Source organism: Chrysochloris asiatica, unplaced genomic scaffold (assembly GCF_000296735.1).
Source record: "Chrysochloris asiatica unplaced genomic scaffold, ChrAsi1.0 scaffold00030, whole genome shotgun sequence".
NCBI lineage: Eukaryota > Metazoa > Chordata > Mammalia > Afrosoricida > Chrysochloridae > Chrysochloris > Chrysochloris asiatica.
This window is the reverse complement of record NW_006408548.1, coordinates 26127217-26147998: the sequence shown is the minus strand read 5'-3', so window position 1 is coordinate 26147998 and position 20782 is coordinate 26127217. Positions and strand designations below refer to the sequence as shown.

General features: G+C 37.4%; 1 protein-coding gene across 1 annotated transcript in view; it reads left to right on the top strand.

The window, feature by feature from the left end:
* The window catches only part of KCNH8 (potassium voltage-gated channel, subfamily H (eag-related), member 8), a 163800-nt gene that overhangs the window by 1707 nt on the left and 141311 nt on the right, over positions 1–20782 (top strand). The window contains exons 2-3 of the mRNA XM_006859165.1: positions 439–688; positions 11845–12059. Coding sequence (XP_006859227.1) covers positions 439–688; positions 11845–12059 — 465 coding nt within the window. The remainder of the gene's footprint in view (positions 1–438; positions 689–11844; positions 12060–20782) is intronic.

Genomic DNA, 20782 nt, shown 5'->3' with positions numbered 1-20782 from the left:
ATATATATATTTATTCTTCAGTCTTTTGTTAATTCATCTATTTCTCTATATTTATTTCCAACTGATTATTCAGTAGTACATATTCACTGGCTGTGTGCCGTTGAGTCTATTCCAACTCGTAGTGACCCTGAATAGAGTTTCCTAGGCTGTAATTGTTTACAGGAATAGAAAATTCCATCTTTCTTACATGGAGTGCCTGGTGGACTTGAACTGCTGACATTATGGTTAGCATCCCAGCATATAACCCACTAAGCTGCCAGAGCTCATTGCATATAGTTACAGTAACCGAAAAATCTCTCCAAGATAATACATACATATATTTCTCCTGTATACTTTCATTGGTCAGACAATAGGATGATCATCTCAGGTGTCTTGCAAAGTAAATCAATTAACCTATACTCACCCCAACTTGATTTCCTCCTTCATCTTGTTTAACAGCTTTTGAAAGACTTTCCTGATGAGCTGCGTTCTGACATCACCATGCACTTGAACAAGGAGATCTTGCAGCTGTCCCTCTTTGAGTGCGCCAGCAGGGGCTGCCTCAGGTCTCTGTCTCTACACATCAAAACCTCTTTCTGTGCTCCGGGGGAATATCTGTTGCGTCAAGGGGATGCTTTACAAGCCATCTACTTCGTATGCTCTGGCTCCATGGAAGTTCTTAAAGACAGCATGGTATTGGCTATTCTTGGTAAGTGTAAGTTGAAAAATTTCTCTGAAATGTTATTCTAGAGAATAAATTAAAGAAATAAAATGAGACAAAAGAAAAGAAAGAAATCTGCTATGGAGACTATGAACATTATAGATAAATATGTGAATTTAAGATCATTCATAATACAACCATAACTATTCATCACATGTGGTCTATACAACAACTATTCATCACAAAATGTGATTAATCCACTTATTATTAATATTATTATCATCATTATGCCACTTATTGACTCATTGACTATACACTGTTCTAAGTGTTATAGTCAACATTTTGTTCTTTTATAAAAATCCCATAGTGTAAATATCACCCTCATTTTATAGATGAATGAATAGCAGCTGAGTTAACTTTCCTCCATTTCATTGTCAGAAAAGAAACCTATTCCTTACTGATTCACAATCCCAGATTATTAATCATAATATATACTGCCTCGTTGTGAAATATCGGCTTGGTTTTCAAAGGGTGTAGCTGTAGGTTTTATGTAGCATCGATTCAAGGAGGACATGAACATTGAGTCTTATCTGTGCTAGAAATAGAGGAATATCACTCTGCCTCTATAATAAATTCTCATAGCAAAAATTAACCTAGTAATTTTATATAAGCTTTTTACTTCCTTAAAGAAAACTTAATTTGTGAAGATTGTATACCACAAAGTTGACGCCAAATATCAAATCACAACTGTTATTCATTGAAATGTAAGGAGCAATTGAAAAAAATTAGAATTGAGAGTTAACATAGAAAAAAATCCTACCCATAATGTTCTATGTGACTCTTAACAATCACTTTTATTTATTTATTCAACCAAATATGTAACTAATGCTTATCAAAAGTTATTGTAGTCCTACTAGTATTTCAGGCAATTCTAAACAGTCAAATCACAGCAGAAAAGAAAATAGCAAAGTCCTGTCCTCATGGTATTAAATCCGCATGAGGAGGAAGATCAGAGTTTGGTCCAGTGATAGCAGTGATACAAGAGGCAGGTGAATTCAGGACATATTTTGAAAGTAGACATGATTTACTACAATAAACTATACATAAATGTTTAGAATTTGTCTTAATTATAAGGGACTAATACATTAGTTTTTGTTTATTTTTTAATATCACAAGAACCTAGTATTCATAAATAGCTTGACCATTTAAAACACATTTCCACGTGTGCTGTCTTAAAGTATTCACAAAACTGAGGGAAGACAAAGGATGCATTTTCTCTGTTTACTCAAACGAAGAGCTAAAACAGGTTTTATACTCTGCATCCAATGTTCTTTCCACCTCTAAACAATACATGTATTTTATAGAATCACTATGAGTTCACTATCAAGGGTTATAGCTCATAAGCTTCAAAACTTCAACTCAGATCACCTTCTGGAAAAAAGGAAAGAAGTAACTTATTTTATGTCCATTGATCTAATTTAAAGCTTGCAACACACTTAGACTCTTATGATTATTTCCACTGAAAGCTGAAGAGACAGAGAGTAGTGAGTGATGAAAGGCCATGCATTTTTTCATTGCTTCATGTAGCCTTCAGCTACCACTTACCAGAAGAAAGACAGGGCTTGCCTTTCCAAGTTTTGGCTCAGTCTTTGACTCAGCGCCTTACGGTTTTCTTTCTTAGTAGAAAGACATGGAAAAGGGATGAAAAGAGTTTATTATAAATTTGGACTGTTCTTTATCAAAATTCTAGTGATGCATCCCATGTGTGCATTTTTCCTAAGAGAAGGAGAATTTATGGTTTCTGCTGCCTTGTCACCTTTGTGAAATCAGAGGCAAAGCATTCTGTCACTTTGAGATTCTAAATTAATTTTCAGTTTCCTTAGTACCACTATAAGTCTTATGTTGCTGTTTTGAAGGGTTGATTTCAACTCTTAACAACCCTTTATAGGGTTTCCGAGGAATGGCTGGTGGGTTTGAACCACCAACATTGATGTTAGCAGTCTAGTGCTTATCCTACAGTGCCAAACTAGGACTCCTGAATTCTTATAGTCACAGCCTAGTGACAAAATCTTCTTTTAAAAGGACATCTAACTATTTTTCCAGAATGTTATAGTTTAATACACCTGTAAGCAACTTAGTACACCTATATATACAGGTATAATGTGGAACTTTTTGCATAATAGTGGTGGATTTTAGATTTGGTAATTAGCAACAGTTCTAGCAATGGGGTATGAATGCATCATCCAAAACATTAAAGCATAATAGTTGTAAATTACTGGCTTCTAGATAACTGCCATCTTTTAAAAACATGATTCAATTGGATTTTCGTAAAAAATAATTCTACTTGCAGCTGAAAGATTTAACTCATTGTCATTTGCTATTGGCCCCAGGTGCCTCCATAAATTCCATGATTAACATTTCACGTGTTTGCTTCTACTTTTAAATATCTAAAGTGATTTAAGTGTATGCTATCACATGACCGTTCTGAACACTCCTGTGTGCTGTTAGAACTAAACTCAAACAAACAGAATGAATTACTAATATTTGCTCCTTATGATTAACATTCTTTCCATAGAGATTTATTCTTTTTTTCCTATGGTAATGTCTTACAGGACCAATTCAAAGTAATACTGACTTTTATAGACTTAAGCATATAGCTTCATGTTTGAACTATAGATATTGAATACAGTACATTCTGCCAAAGAAATGAATTAATATGTAATGTTGTTGTGGGGAATAAATACCACCAAACAGCTGTCAAGTCTTAAACTTATTTAAGGCACTCCACTATCCACTCAATGCAAGAAGACTTTTCTTAATCTGATGTTGAGAGGCAGTTGTCATAAGAGAAAGGACTTGGTATGCATAAGAGAAGGGATTTAGTATGAGGACAGAATTTATATTTTTTTTCACCTACATTTCATGTCAAAGTAATTGTGTTTTCCCTACCAATTTCTTTATAGCTGTAATAAAAGAAAACAAAGCACTGATAAATGTACTCTTTGCAGATGGCATTAGTCTGCCTAATTATAATTAAACACAAGTTATAGCTCTAACCCACATCATTTCCAGATGCATCTCATCAAGTCCCCCCCCACTAGTAGAATAAAAATGAATTAGTAAATATCAATAGTATTCTGAAAAATGAAAACTGTAAGAGACCGTAGAAATCTTTTCTTCTTTTAGAAATTAGGATATTGAAACTCAGAGCTATTAAGAAACTTAGCTCAGGGCTTAAATCTAGAAATTCACATGGCATTTCTGCAGTGAGGGAAGAAGCATATTGTTATTAACTAGTACCTGTTACCAGGACTTAACACAGGGTCCATGAATATGAATAAGTAAAAAACTTGTCTTTCTAGGGTACAAGTTTTGACACGATTTTGAAGATGTTTTCATAGTTATCGGCTGTATGGCCTTGATAGCTACATTGCACATATAGTCATAAGACCTTTAGGAATGAGACACATATACCTCTGGCATCAACTATTTGATGGATGCTACATTCATCTGTGATCAACCAATATATATGAGACACATGTTACTGGTAAAGTGAAAGTCATTATTAATATTTATAGAAAATAAATAGTAAAGAATTAAAACAGATTCTCAAAGGAGAAGCACTCACCCTTCCCCAGATTGACTTTGTCCATTCTTGTGTCAATGGGCAGGCATGTCCTGCTTCAAGTCAGATATTAGATGCAGGCTTCATGTCACTGCTGCCTATGGCTACCATGATGCTATTCCATAGCTCCCATGGCTTCTTCTCTGTTGCTGAGCCATTTTAAGCTTCTACTGCTAGTGCCAGACTCACTACCTGGACCTGGGCCTATGGTCCTCTTTTGCCATGGCACTGCCTGGGCCCCCATTGGGCATGGAGAGGAGATGTTCAACCTTAGCATAGGGTACACTCTATTACTCTGTAAGCAAAACTCAACTGACTAGCCTTCTGCCCAAAGGCATGCAACTCCACCTGCTATAGAAAGACTCCATCACAGGATCCTCCAAGATAATCCTTGCATAGGCCACTTTCATGGGCAATTGTTGTAGGTGTTTTAGGTTCATTAGCAAGTCTCCTACATGAACCTGCAAGTCCACCACCATTGTTTCTCAGCATTTTGTGACAATTTCAGTGTTTTAGTTCTTTCTTCTGTGTCAAGCAGGTTTTCAGTGAAGAGATCCTGGCTCCCTGGTTCAAAGAATACACTCTGTTCCAGACTTTTCTTACTAGTAGTGAGGTCTCCCAGAACCTTTGTGGAATTGGCCTTTAGATTCAATTTCAAGGCATGTCCTCCCAATATGAGCAGGAACTGACTAATCCCCTTGATAAACCATAATTCACTCAATTTGCATAGCCCACCAATCATTTTGTAAGTTACAAGAACACAGATAAAAATTCCATGTAAAAGTGGCCCATTGTACTGCAATGACCATACTATGGCAACCCTAAGTATGATGAACTTAAAGTTTCTCCAAACACTAATTCCTTAATGTAGAACATAAATGTTTATTTTACAGGACATTGCTTTATGACAAATTATCATCAACATGCAAAATATTAAAAACTGTTGCATTCAAAGCATTCTGGCTATATTCACCTTTCATCAGTACACAACTTTGAATTTTTCACTATCAGTTTAGATTTATACCAAAGTATACAAGACAAAACTTCAAGTCTAGAAGTGGCTAGTGACAGAAAATTTGAATTCTTCTGTACCATGTAGACTTTACTCATCCTTAGTGTCTACAATGGGGTCCTGGTGTGGCGCTGTGAGCTAATGCATCAGACTGCAGAGTCATTTGAACTACAAATTCAGTGGTTCAAGCTCATCAGCTGCTCCCTGGAAACCCTACATAGGGTTGCTATGGGTCGGAATTGGCTTGACGGCACTTACCAACAATAACAAGTGTCTATAATGGGAGCAAAGTAGCTCTGTATGATAAGCACTGGGCTGTGAAGCACAAGGTAGGTGGTTTCAGCCCACCAATTGCTATGAGTTGGAACCAACTCGATGATGGTGAGTGAGTGATAAAGTGAATGTCTAGAAACAGAGATTTTAGTCTTTTTAAAATTTCTCTGCCAATTGGACTCAATTTCATAGTTTAAATCCAAAAATAATTTGTAAATATTAACTGGATGAAATTCAGTGATTTGTAAAACCCTACCTTTATGATCTGCCATAGGTATTTGTGAATATCTCATGCTTTGTTGTTGTTGTTAAGTGCTATTGACTCGGTTCTGACACATAGTGACCCTATGCTAAACAGAATGAAACACTACCCAGTCTTGCACCACTCTCACAACTATTTCACTTCAGCCCATTGCTGATGTCACTGTGGCAATCTATCTTGTTGAAGGGCTTTCTCTTTTTCACTGACCCTCCACTTTACCAAGCATGATGTCCTTGTCCAGGGAATGGTCCCTCTTGATAATATGTCTGAAGTATTAGAGACAGAGTGTCACTATCTGAGCTTCTACAGAGTATTCTGGCTATACTTTGTCCAACACGGATTTGTTTGGTCTATAACATTCCAAAGATATGGACTGCTTGGCATTGATCATTTGTCGGTTTCTTCTAAGTTGGAGCAAAATGGTCAATAAGAAAGTTAAATTGGGAGAACAAACATCAGCAACAACACAGAATACCAGACCAAGCAGGCTCAGGGGATGGTCCCAGAAACCTGAACCACATATGAAGGCATATTTAGAAAATTGGAAGGCTTACAGCCAGTGGAATTTATAGCAGAAGCAAGAAATCCTGTGTTTTCTAATCCAAGGCGCTCAGCTGCTTCCTGAGTTGCCATCTTGGGTGAGACTGAAATAGGGAAGGATCAGAGCAGCCACAAACACCTGACAGAATCATGGAGATAAAGGTGTGGACATTCTTTTATTTATTTATTTATTTATTTTGTATATGTTTATTGGCCTCTTGCTCTCTGTGAACCTCCATTCTTGTGATTAGTGGGGGTGCCTGAGTGACTGGACACCCCACCCCCACCCTTGGTGGGTTCTATTATGCATGCACACAGATCTCTAAATATTTAAAGTGACTGTTTACACTTAAAATGAAATGGCAATGAAAAATGACCAAAGCCGGCCCTGAACTGTTTATCACTAGGAAAAAAGGCTTAATTGGGGGTTGTGGAGCAGACTAAAAAGGAAACAGGCAGACTAAAAAGGAAACAGGCCAAAAATAAAATCCTCAGTTACATCATAATGACCAACAGTGGCATCTTGAAATTTCTCAGGAAGAAGAGTGAAAAGGGAAGCCCATCTCTTGATCACATCTACCTGGAGGCAATCACAAAGCATAAAAAATACCAAAACACACACCCATCTAAGTATTAAGGCCATAGGTAACTCCTGAATATGCCTGAAAAACAGAAACAGTTGACCATATCAGCACATGTACAGAAATGAAATAAAGTGACTGAGAAAAATGAGTCGGCAGTAGACCTACACTTCATACTGGAAGGAGGGCACGCTTTGGAAATGCCTGAAAAGGAATTCAGAAAAATGATTATAAAATGTCTCAAAACACTTTACAATGGAGTTGAGGAAGAAGTCAGGAAATTGCCAAAGGAACAATCAAATAGATACAACATTGGAAATAATTAAAGACCTACAAAAAGAGGTCCAAATGATTACTAATAGAATATCAGAAATGGACAATACACTGAAAGTGCAAAGGAGTAGAACTGAAGAGATGGAATCCAGAACTAGTAAGCTGGAAGATAAATCTCTCAATATCACTAAGATAGAAGAACAAGCAGATAAAAGCATTAAAAAATCTGAGGACGGTCTAAGATTCATGTTGGACAACATAAAGAGAAATAACTTAAGGATTATAGGCACTCTGAAACAGGAAGAATCACACAAGTCCACAGAGGAGATAGTTAAAGAACAGCTGGAAGAAAATTTTCCTAACAACATGAAAAGCATCCAAGAAGCTTGATGAACCCCAGGAAGGATGTTGTTGTTGTTGTTAAGTGCCATCGAGTCGGGTCCGACCCATAGAGACCCTGTACAGGGTTTCCGAGGGTGTAAATCTTTACGGGAGTAGAAAGCCTCATCTTTCTCCCGCGGAGCGGCTGGTAGTTTTGAACCGCTGACCTTAAGGTTCGCAGCCCGATTCGTAACCACTACGCTACCAGGAAGGATAGACCACCAAAAAACAAAACAAAACAAAAATCACCAAGACATATCATAATCAAGCTCTCCAAAATCAAAGATAAGAACAAAATTCTGAAGGCAGCTAGGGAAAAGAGAAGTATAACATAATAAAGGCAAGCAAATCAGATTAAGCTCGCATTTCTCAACAGAAACCATGCAGGCAAGAAGGCAATGGGGAAACATATATAAAACGCTGAAAGAAAAAAACTGCTGACCAAGAATCCTTGACCTAGCAAAGCTGTCAATCTAATACGATAGTGTAATCAAAACATTCCAGGATAAACAGAAGCTAAGGGATTTTACCAAAACCACCCTTGTGATGAAAAACATCCTAATGGGAGTTCTGTTGACAGAGAACCAACAAGAACAGACAACAATCAGAGATTGATGTGCATGGCAACATCACCCGGAAGTCAATAGAAAAATGGAAGACTCAATAACAGAATAAAAATACAAGAACAAATTTAGAGGATCTGGGAGGTCAGTCTGTCCTCGAAACAATTACAATGTGAGAGTAGGTAAACACAGAGGAATAGAGATCTAGGTGGTAGGAAGGGCAGGTAGATTACAGGTAAAATAGACTGTCTAAAATGGAGGGAAAAGTTAATGGAATATAAAGTAACCACAATGGTGGTTTGGGGTGGTGGGTTTCAGGGGAGGTGAAGGCATGCGATGATAGAGCACAGGGTAAGAGCAGACACATCATGTTTCAGGCGCGGGGGAGGGCTGTACATGAAGGGGAAAGAGTTGGAAGAACAAGATAGATAGGGGAACACTGAGGCATGTTTGTATGGGCTACGTAGGACAGAAGTAAATAGTGATACATTCTTAATCTTGGAACAACAGGGCTCTGTGATACAGGGACCCAGGCATAGTTTGAAGAGGGAAAATGATACTAAGATGCTTGACTGTCTTATGAATATTGTTTTCCTTTGTCTACTGTTGTAAAATAGACACTTGAGTGGTATAGAAAGGAATGTTGGGAAACATGATTACAGAAAACTTGTAAGCCTGTCTTTAGCTTATAACTGATTGGAAAACCTAAAGGGGTTCTAAACCTTGCCCAGTGAAACAGGCCTCTTGTGGAGACTTTGTAGAGTATAGGAACTTAGGTGGAATCCTGAATCCCATCCAGAACCTTCTGAGGTAGGACAGTTCAACTAGAAAGGACAAGCAGACCAGCCTGGAACAGCTAGAGCATCAGAAGATGGATCTTCAAAGAAGGATCATCAGGAAAAAACCAAAACAAAAATGGCAATATGACTGGCTACTGCAAGAATAAACAAGCTGTTCACCGGGAAGTCATCAAGGCAATAAATCAAGTTACTTCAGGACAAACCCCCCTCTAAGACTAAAACTCAAAGGAACACATGAGCAGGCATGTAAGCTTGCTGGTTACCACATTGGTCTACTGGTGAGTGGAAGAGGGGGGAAAGCAGCAATGAAGAAATGGGCTGAGTTCAACTATGGTCCATTGACTCCCGTTGACCTGAATATGAGAGAGAAAAGAAAAAGTGTTGGTTGGTCCAAAGTGCAGTGATACCTGGGGAAACCTGAGCCCATGGGCAAGGACATAGGCACAGAGGGTTAGAGTTGAGAGTGAAGCATCCAGCTGATGTGAAATGGGGGGAAAGGCACAAGAATACCCAAACTTGCAGATTGTGCCCATTTAACCTAGCCTCAATAGCTTGATAATAAGAACTCGACTAGAGGAAGATAAAAAAAATTTTTTTTTTTATAATTGAAACAAGGGTAAATTGCTACAATTTGATGAACCTGACCTGTACTCATGGAAGTAGTAACTCTAAATACCAACACAGAGGGAAGGAGTATTCACATCAAATATCAAAGCTATCCTCACTGTACACAGGTTAGATAGGGATGGGCAACTTAGACATTGGCAATCTAAAATGAGGGTGTACTAAAGCATGAAGTGACTGGCTTACAAAGTTTCAAGAGGGAGTTTAAAAGTGTGTGGGGGAGAAAGGGTCCCCACTGAATAGTTGTCATCTTATCTAGATGGGTCTGATTAAAAGAGATGGGGATAAGATGCTTATGATTCAATAGTGAGTAATTGTTGTCATGACTAACTGTGACTGTCACAATTGTAAAGGTAGAAGTTTTGTAACAAAACTGGGGGAGCAGTTAATCTTACAGTCCGGAAACAAAGGACCTGAGGCCCATTAAGGAAGAAGAGCACACGCAGAATGCGGGATGCTATCCAGAGAAACAGCAACACCAGAGATGGAGGCAGTGATGGGGATATGGAGAAAGGAAGCAGCTGAGGACTCTAGATTCCTAGGAAGAGAGGGACTAAGAGCTGGTTATCAGGAGGCAGACTTGCAGAATGTGCCCTTTGGTGGTGTAAATTATTATATACGTCTGAGTGTGTGTGTGTTTTTTAAGGAGCTAAAGTGAATAAAGAGAAATACTGTTAACTAATGGTACATGGATGGGAATGTAATCATTGTGATGAAACAAGTTGTATGATTTGTTGAATGTAAAACTGATGATATGCCCTGTAAACTTACACTCAAGCCACAATAAAAACCTTAAAGAAGAAGAAAAAAAAGTTAAGGTTGGCAGTTTAAACCTACCAGCTGCTCCTCAGAAACCCTATATAGAGTCACTATGAGTCAGAACTGACTCGATGACACTTAACAACAACAATAACATGTGTAAAAGAAGTTTGAAGCGAAAGTCAGCTTTTTATTTTAGCACTTACAGTTAGATTCACTTTCCTACTAGTTTTTCTGGATTCAAATAAGTTTAGATTTCAAAGATTTAAATATATTTTCCATTTCACTTAATCAGCAATCTCAAGGAAGCAAACTAGTTCTTAAACATGTAAGTTACAGCCTAAGTATGGTAAGCAGAAGCATTGCAGACAAAAGAAAAGCCCCTCCCCCAAATTTATGAAGTGTTGTGTAGGGCGTATATAACTTGGATATGACAGTACTAGTTCTCTACCTGAGGTGACACTACTGAAGAGCTCATAGTTTGTCCCTATTCACTGTTTTGGTAGAGAGAAAATGGCGTTTCTCCACTTTCACAGTACATTAGAGTGATGAGCTGTGTTTCATATTTTATGTAATAGATTTCATTGCCCATGATGACCAGTAGTTACTTCTTCCTCTTCACTCTGGAGAGAGGACTCACCCACATCACCCTCCTGTCTTGTATATAATTTCAGAGATAAAGGCACAGAGATATTTTGGAAAACTGGAGATCAGACTAATATTATTGTCCATAAAGCAAGACTTATTAAACCCCTTCAACAACAGTCATTTTCATACTTATTTTTTTCTCTTGAACACTAAGGTAACTGTCACAAAAACGTTAAGTACTTTTTCTAAAACCAAATCTTGTGATGGACGGCCTGGAGCCCAGTCTGTGCCCTTAGCATTCAAGAGGAAAAAATGAGTATGAAAATGACTGTTTTTGAGGTAAGACTGTCAAGACATGTATTAATAATTCTAGCTCTATGGACAATAATATAAGACTGATTTCCAGTTTTCCAAATTATCCCTGTTCCTTTATCTCTGAACTTATCTACAAGACAGGAGTGTGATGAACTTATCCATAAGACAGTAATTCCTAGCTCTAGGTATCGCTGCCTTTTCCCCCTAAACTAGTGGTACTCAATTGGAGTGAGTTTTGTCCACCAAGGGACATTTAGCAATATCTGGAGATACAATGATTTTCAAAGCTTGAGGGCTGAGGGGTGCTTATGGCATATAATATGTACAGAGGCCAAAGATACTGCCAAATATTGTACAGAGATAGGACAACCCCCTCACAGCAAAGAATTATCAGGTTCAAAAAGTTAGAACTGCTGAATTCAAGAAAACCTGCCCTAGATATAGGTTCTTCTCTTTCCAATGTAATCTCAGAGTAATGAAACCTGTAAATAAATTGAAGTTATCACTCTTAAGCTTGCTTTTCTTTAAAGTAGCATTTTCTCTCTCTCTCCCTCTCCTTCCCTCTCCCTCCCTCTCCCTCTTCTCTCTCTCTTTCTCACTGTTTCTAGGTAAAGGAGATTTAATTGGTGCAAACTTGTCAATTAAGGACCAAGTGATCAAGACCAATGCAGATGTGAAGGCTTTAACCTACTGTGATCTCCAGTGCATCATCCTCAAAGGACTCTTTGAAGTTCTAGACCTTTACCCAGAATATGCTCACAAATTCGTGGAAGACATTCAACATGACCTCACATACAACCTGCGAGAAGGTCATGAGAGTGATGTAAGTCTCACTTCTAATTAGTGCTGAGATGTAATCACACGGGGCCTGGAGATCATTTATAACAGACAAGGCAGATGTCCTGACCTCACTTTAAAAAGTCTTTGAACATATTAGAGATGGTTACTCAGCCACTAGTGAGCTGCTAAATAATTAGCTAGAAGCCAAATTCAAGATTTCTTATCAACATTCTATGAAAATGTTAATTGGGATGACTTCTATTAACTCCGTTTCTTTCTTCTTTATTTGCTTACATTCAATCTCAGAACAGTTTTAGTGATAGATGACATTTAACTAGAGTTGTGTGATTGTTCCGTAATTTAAAGATTACCACAGTCAGAGCTTGCTGGGTTTGTAATTGTTTGTTACTCCAGTTGCTTGACATAGATTTGCTTAAGAATATTTTCTTGGCTTTGTTGTTGTTAACCAGTACCCAAAACAGTCTATTAAACATATCTTAAAGTTAGTAAATATGCATAAAAGGAGTCAAGCCAAGAATTATCACACTGAAAGCATAATGAACATTTTATGAAATTATATATTTGCTGTGTATTTCAGTTTATACAAACAGCTTTCCTGTCAAAATATGTGCTGTGCTACATCCTGTGATTAAGCTGATCATGAGCATGACTTCATTAGATGTGTCAGAGAGACAAATGATTTAATAGGAATGATTGTTTAAAGGCTAGGCAGAGCATGCATATCATTGTTTAGCAACCAAAGCCTTGGTCTAATAGTCTTGATATTTGTCCCAGATATTTACAACATACTTTCCCCTCTCCCCTGCTAGGAGTTTAAGAGGCTATTGATTGTACAGACATTTTGTTTGTCCAAAGTATTAGAAACAGAGAAAGGAAATGCAGATTGTGTTTTCCTTCATCTTTATTGGGGGACATTGAATCACAGTCAATACATAAATAATATCCCATTGTGAAGTTCAAGTTTACCAGCTATGCATATATGCTGCTCTCGGTTGGTAATGGCAAACAGAGGAAATGTTGATACTAATTGTGTAGTTTTCTATGCTAGCATTTTTATTTATGATGTATTTCACTTAGTGCTCAAAACAATTCTGTTGAAGACGAGTGTAAGTTTCAGTTTACTTCTGTTCAAGAGGAAACTGAGATTCTGAGTGGCTAAGTAACTTGTATTAGATCACTCAGGTATATAGGTGGCAGGGACTGAGTTTAAACACAAGACTGATTTTAGTATCTGTCCTCTTTCTATTAAATATGCTGCCTCCTCTTCTTTTTTTTTTTTTTTTTGATTTTAGTATCTGTCCTCTTTCTATTAAATATGCTGCCTCCTCTTCTTTTTTTTTTTTTGCAGGTACATTTTGTACTCTCTATTGCAGCATTAAGTGAAAACAAGTTTGTTTTGTTTCGCTTTTGTTTGCTGACTAGTATGTTTGTTTATTGTAATTTGGGTGATAGTTCAAAAAGCATGTTAGCTTCCCATTCAGGAATTGATGAACATTTTGCTTGTGGCATTGGTTGTAATCCTGTAACTACAGCAACACTTTCCCCACTTCTTTTCTGGGTGCCTCATTTGCATTCATCCTTTCTTTCCAAAAACTTTCTACCTTCTGAACCTTGTTTTTGGAAAATGCTATCCTTTTAATCTTGTATGGTTGATTGTATTGAGAAGTACATTGCTTTCTGGTATTGTTATTCACTTTCTAGTCCCATCTATCATTTTACCAAAAGTGGATCCTTGGGGATGAGTTCAGTTCCAGGCTTGCAGATTATTGAAGGACCAGAGTCCTAGGATTCCACTAGTATCTTTCTGGACTTTTTTGTTTTGTTTTGTTTAATATTGATTCAGTGGGGTTTTTTTTTCTACATAATTTTTTCCCCTCTCTGTTCAGGACATTCTATTGTGTTCCAGATCAAAGAAGTAATTAGTGATAGCCTGGTACCATCTAGTTTTTCTGGTCTCTGGCTAGTAAATGTTGTTTGTGTGGTCCATTATTACTCCTTTGGCCTAATTGTTTCCTTGAGTCTAACTTTCTTTGCTCCAGAACATGAGAGACCAATAGTTGCTTCTTAGATTACCACTCACAAGTTTTTAATATTCCATAGCTATTTACAAAAGTAAGAGAAAGAACATTGTCTTTGTGCACTATTTCATGCCAATTGACCAAGTTGTCCCCTGAGATTATGGTCCTAACTCCCCAAGCTAAGTGAATCATTCCCTCAAGGTATTTGACTATAAATACAAACTTTTTAATAATTTTGCTCATGATTGTTGTTGTTAAGTGCTGTTGAGTTGATTCCAACCCATAGTGACCCTGTATAGGGTTACCAAGGAGAAACTGGTGAGCTTGAACCACTGACCTTGTAATTCAAACGACTTTGCAGTTCGATACACTAGCCCACAGCGCCACACCAGGACTCTTGCCCATGATATGCTCTATAATATCCTTAGATATGTTGACTGCATGTATAAATACATATGTAAAATATCTTCTGGAGTCCTGGTGTAGCACTGTGTGTTAATGCGCCAGACTGCAAAGCTGTTTGAACTACAAGGTCAGCGGTTCAAGCTCACCAGGTCGGAATCGACTCAACAGCACTTGACAACAACAACAACATACATATACTTTTGGGTGTACTCTCATTTGCCATCTGTTCAGCTAGCATGTCTACCTATATCATAGATGTTGTTACTTATTATTACTATTGCTGAATTACATGTATAATAGTGTCTACCATTGTCTTTTACTCTTGTACCTCACAGTAATTTTCTTTGCCGTTGATCATGTTTTGCTGCCCTCCCTTATTGTATATTGTTTTTCCCTTCACCCTCTTTTCTTCAGACTACTCTGTAGTTAGTAATTTACCTTCCTTTCCCCTCCCTGTTAAGCAACAAATTTTTCTTTCTGTGTGCAAAACTTTCCTTGAGTTTTTATAACAGTTGTTTGGTTGGTTATATGCTGGGAGTCAGTTCTGATGCATAGCAACCCTGTATGGGATTTCCAAAGCTATAAGTCTTTATGGGAACAGAAAGCCTCACCTTTCTCCTGTGGAACTGATGACTGTTTTGAACTATTGGCCTTGAGGGTAGCAGCCCTACTTGTGATCACTATCCTACCAGTGTTCCTTGAGTATTAGTAGTCTCATATAATATTTATCCACCACTTGTCTGTCAATTTTTCAGATTGTGGCAACTTGTGTATTGTTGTGATGCTGGAAGTTCTGCCACAATATTTGAAATACTAGCATATTAACTCTTGATGGACAGGTTTCAGTGATATTTCATATTCAGACAGACTAGGAAGTAGGAGAGACAGAACACTTCTGAATGGTTAGCCACTGAAAACCTTATGAATGGGAGCAAACTATCATTAGATGCAGTGCTTGAAGAAGGGCCCTTAGGTTGGAAAACAGTTAAAATGTAACTGGGGAAAAGTGCCTACTCTTACTTGAGTTGACCTTAAAGATATGGATGGAGTTAAGCTTTCAGGACCTTCATTTGCTGATGTGGCACAACTCGAAATGAAAACATTAAGCTGCAACACCCATTAATAATTGGATAGTGGAATATACAAAATATGAATCTAGAAAAATTAGAAGTTGTCAAAAGTGAAATGGAAGATATAAAGATCGATAAATACCCTGTTTTTGCTGCTGTTAAGTGTCTTTGAATCGGTTCCGACTTATTATCAACCCTGTAGCATATTGAATTATATTAGTTGATTGTTGGACCCATCAACCTTGCAGTTACAAGCCCACTGCTTATTCTACAGTGCCACACAAGTACTCCATCCAAGACATTACTGAGTTGAAATAGACTGGTATTGGTCATTTTGAATCAGACCATTGGTATTGTTTACTATGCCAGGAACAACAAATTTAAGAAGAATGACATTGTACTCATCACCAAAAAGAACATTTAAAAATACATATTGATGTGCAGTTCTGTCTTTGATAAGATAATATCCATATGGCTACAAGTAAGACCGTTAATACTTCAAATTCTTCAAATTTAAGCATGAAACACTAAAGCCAGTGATGATGAAATTGAAGAATTCTATCAATTTATTCAGTCTGAAATTTATCAAACATGAAATCAAGAGGCATTGATAATGACCTGTGATTGAAATGTGAAAGTTGAAAACAAAAAGGAAGGAACAGTAGTTGGAAAATATGTCCATCATGATAGAAACAATGCTGGGTATCACATGATAGAAATTTCAAAATAAGTGACTTATTCATTGTAAATACCCTTTATAACAACATAAAAGGCCTCACCAGATGGAATACACAGGAGACAAATTTATTTCATCTGTGGGAAGAGTTGGTGAAGCCCTATATCGTCATTCAAAACAGGGCCAGGGGCCAATTATAGAACAGACGGTCAATTTCTCATATGCAAATTCAGGTTGAAGCTGAAGAAAACTTAGAGCAATCCCACAAGAGCCAATATATGACCTTGAGTATACCCCAATGAATTTAGAGACACTCTCAAGAACAGATTTGATGCATTAGACACTAATGACCAAAGACCAAAGGAGAGATGGGTTGACATAAAAAAATATATAAATATATATATACAGAAGGAAAGTCAAAGGTCATTTAATAGACAGAAAAAGAACAGAAAGACAAAAATGGATGTCAGAAGAGACTGTGAAGCTTGCTCTTGAGCATAATGAAGCAAAAACAAATAGGAGAAATAAGGGAGTTAAAGAGTTGAATAGAAAATCTCACAGGGCAACTTTGAGAAGACAAAGTCAAGTATTATATCTGAATATGCAAAGGTCTGGAGTTCACAAACCCAAAAGGAAGAACATGCTCAGCATTTCTCTAACTAAAAGAACTGAAGAAAAATTGCCTCAGACTGTAATATTCAAAGATTCTATTAGCAAAATGGAAGACATTTGAGTCCTGGTGTGGCACTGTAGGTTAATGTACCATACTGCAAAACCATTTTAACTGCAAGGTCGGTGATTCAAGCTCACCTGCTGCTCCGTAGATACCCTATACAGGGTTGCTATGGGTTGGAATCAATTTGACAGCACTTCATAACAACAGCATGAGCAAAATATTTAGTGAAGTTGGAAACATCAATAGACGATGGAAGGAATACAAATAGTCAATGTACCAAAAAAATCTGTCGATGTTCAATTATTTCAAAAGGTGCCATAGGATCAAGAACTGATGGTATTGAAGGAAGAAATCCAAACAGCTCTGAAAGCATTGGTGACAAAAAGGCTCTGGGAATTGACTAAATACAACTGAAATCTTTCAGCAACCTGATACAGCAATGTAAGCACTCACTTGTTTATGCCAAGAAATCTGGAAGATGGCTTTCTGGCCAACAGATTTGAAGAGATTTATATTTGTGCCATTCTAAAGAAAAGTTATCTAATAGAATGTAGAAATCATTGAAAAATATCATTTAAATCACATGCAAATAAAATTTAAGTGAAGAGAATTCAGAAATGATTGCAGCAGTATATCAACAGGAAGCTGCCAAAAAATTCAAGCCAGATTCAGAAGAGGATATGGATTGAGGGATATCACTGCTGACATCATGTGGATCTTGGCTAAAAGCAAAGAATACCAGAAAGATGATTACTTGTACTTTATTGACTATGCAAAGGCATTCAACTGCATGGATCATAACAAAGTATGGGTAACATTGAATGGTGCTCACGAGGAACTTATACACAAACGCAAGAGGTAGTTGTTTGAACAAAACAAGGGGATAATGAATGGTTTAGAATCAGAAATAGTGTGTCAAGGGTTGTATTCTTTTACCATATTTATTCAGTCTGTATGCTAAGCAAATAATCTGAGAAATTGGATTACATGAAGAACAGTGTGGCATCAGAATTGGATGAAGAATTATGAGTAACTTGAGGTATGCAGGTGGCACAACCATGCTTGCTTAAAGCAAAGATACTTGAAATACATACTGATGAAGATCAGTACAGCCTTTAGTATGGATTGCACCTCAATGTAAAGAAAACAAAATCCTTACAACTGGACCAATAAATAACATCATGATTACTGGAGAAACGATTGAAGTTGCCAAAGACTTCAGTTAGCTTCGACCCACAATCAATTCTCATGGAAACCCCAGTAAATAAATCAAATGACCTTTTGCAATGACCTTTGCAAGGCAAGAGCAATAATGTTACTTATAGCACCTGACCCAAGCCATATATTTTCAATCACCTCATATGTATGTGAAAGTTGGAAAATGAATAAGGAAGATAGAAGAAGAATCTATACATTTGAGTTATAGAGTTGGTGAAGATTACTGGGTGTATCATGGTCTGCCAGGAGAATAAACACATCTTTGTTGGAAGAAGCACAACCAGAATTCCTCTTAGAACCAAGGATGATGAGATGTCATAGCTCATACTTTGTACATATTATGAGGGAGGGACCAATCCCTGGAGTAGGAAATCATGCTTGGAGAAATGGAAGGCCAGCAAAAAAGAGGAAAACCCTCAAGGAGATGGATTAATAAGTGGATTCAAATGGAACAATTATGAGGATGGTGCAAGACTGGGTCATGTTTCATTCTGATGTGCATATAGTTTCTGTGAGTAGGAACTGACTCAACAGCACCTAAAAACAAATAATATTTATTCTTTTGTATGCATAATGTTCTCCAGGCTTATGAATGTTATAAGGTTTTTCTCAGATTCCTTATTTTTCTTTAACATTGCTTAACATGCATACCATAGGTTGTTGATCCATGTTTTTGCTATTGTAAATAATGCTGCAATGTGTTATAGCTACTGTTTATCTAGTGTTGTTGTTGTTGTTGTTAAGTGCCTTCGAGTCGGAGCCGACCCATAGCGACCCTGTACAGGGTTTCCGAGGGTGTAAATAAATCCTTACGGGAGTAGAAAGCCTCATCTTTCTCCCGCGGAGCGGCTGGCAGTTTCGAACCACTGACCTTAAGGTTCGCAGCCCGATTCGTAACCACTACGCTATCAGAGCTCCTTGTAGATACTTAGTATTAGGATTGCAGGATCATATAGTATTTCTATTTCCAACACTTGAACAAAGTGCTATATTGTTTGCACTATGGTTCAGTTTTAAGGTTGTTCTAACCTTTCTATACCCTTGCCAGCATTTTTTTTTTTACCTTTTTAACTTTGCTGTTGTGACAAGTATTTTTTTGAAGGTTGGAGGTGAGTTAGAGGGTAGAAGCAACCAAGAAGGGAAGAAGAAAGGAAGAAAGAGAGAAAAGTAACCAATATTCTGTAGATTAGATAATATTGGATTTCAATTTTTACTTTCTTTTTATTTGACTGTTTTTTTAAATAACTTTATTGTGATTTAAGAAATTTATCCATTTTTTTTTTCTATTTTCTGGGACATTAAATGATCATGATTTAAATATATTTTTTTTATTATTGCCTTTGGTTTTGGTTTATTTGTTTCTGTCTCTCTTATTTTGCTGTTGTTATTTTTAGTCACTTCATCTTTTATTCTTTGTTGTTGTTAGGTGATGTCAGGTCAACTCCAACTTATAAAGACCACACATATAACAGAACGAAACACTGCCCCCTGTACAGGACCATCCTCCCAATCGCTGATTGTTGCAACCACTGTTTCAGTATATCTTGCTGAGGAGTTTCCTTTTAGCATGCATAATAATTTTATTTAAATGTGGTTATCGCTTATGAAAAACATTGTTTTTCTGTTGGCTGGAAGATAGAATGTCAGCAGATCACTTGTATTCTATCCATAGTTCATCTGTGGCTTTGCTAAGCTGGTCTGTTTCAGTTTTGCGCTTACTCTTAAGTGACAGATCTTCTGAGGGCTTAGTTAAAATCTCAAATATTTTTCAATGCCCTTCATTTCTGGCAGGACTTGAATTCAGCTTCCATCTCCTCAGTCCTACTCGGGAACATAGCCTCCTAGCTGCTGTTTAATTCTCAGTTATTTTGAAACACTACCCTGTCCTTGTATGACTGTATGATAAGCATTGGACTGCTAACTGCAAGGTCAGTGGTTTAAACCCACAACATGCCCCTTGGAAACCTGATACAGGGTTACTTTGAGTTAGTACTGACTCAGTGGCACTTACTACAACAACAACACCCTGTGCATGCTCGATATGGTTTTATTTAATTGCTGTTAAGTCAATTTTGACTCAAGATGACCACATGTATCCCTGAATGGTACACCAATGAATGAACTTTGCTGCTAACCAAAATGTTAGAGGTTTGAGTTCAGTTAACGTGCTTTGGAAGAATGACCTGCTGATTTACTTCTGAAAAGCAGTCATTGTAAACCTGACTATAACTCACAAAGCATAACCATACTCAAGTTGTTGTTAGGTACCACCCAATTGGTACTGACTCATAGTGACCCTATATGCACAACAGAACAAAACACTGCATGGTCCTGTGTCAACCTCACAATCATTGCTGTACTTAATCCCATTGCTGTTGCCACTTGGCTATTCCATCTCATTAGAGGTCTTCTTCTTTTTTCTCTGATCCTCCATTTTACCAAACATCATATTCTTCTCCAAGGCCTAGTCCCTCCTGAAAATATGTCCAAAGTATGAGAGATGAAGTCTGACCATCTTGGCTTCCAAAGAGCACTCTGGCTATACTTCTTCCAACACAGATTGGTTTGTTCTTCTGACAGTCCATGATACTTTTAATAATCTCCTCCCACACCATAACTCAAATGCATCAATTCTTCTATGGTCTCCCTTATTTACTATCCAGCTTTCTCATGCATATGAGG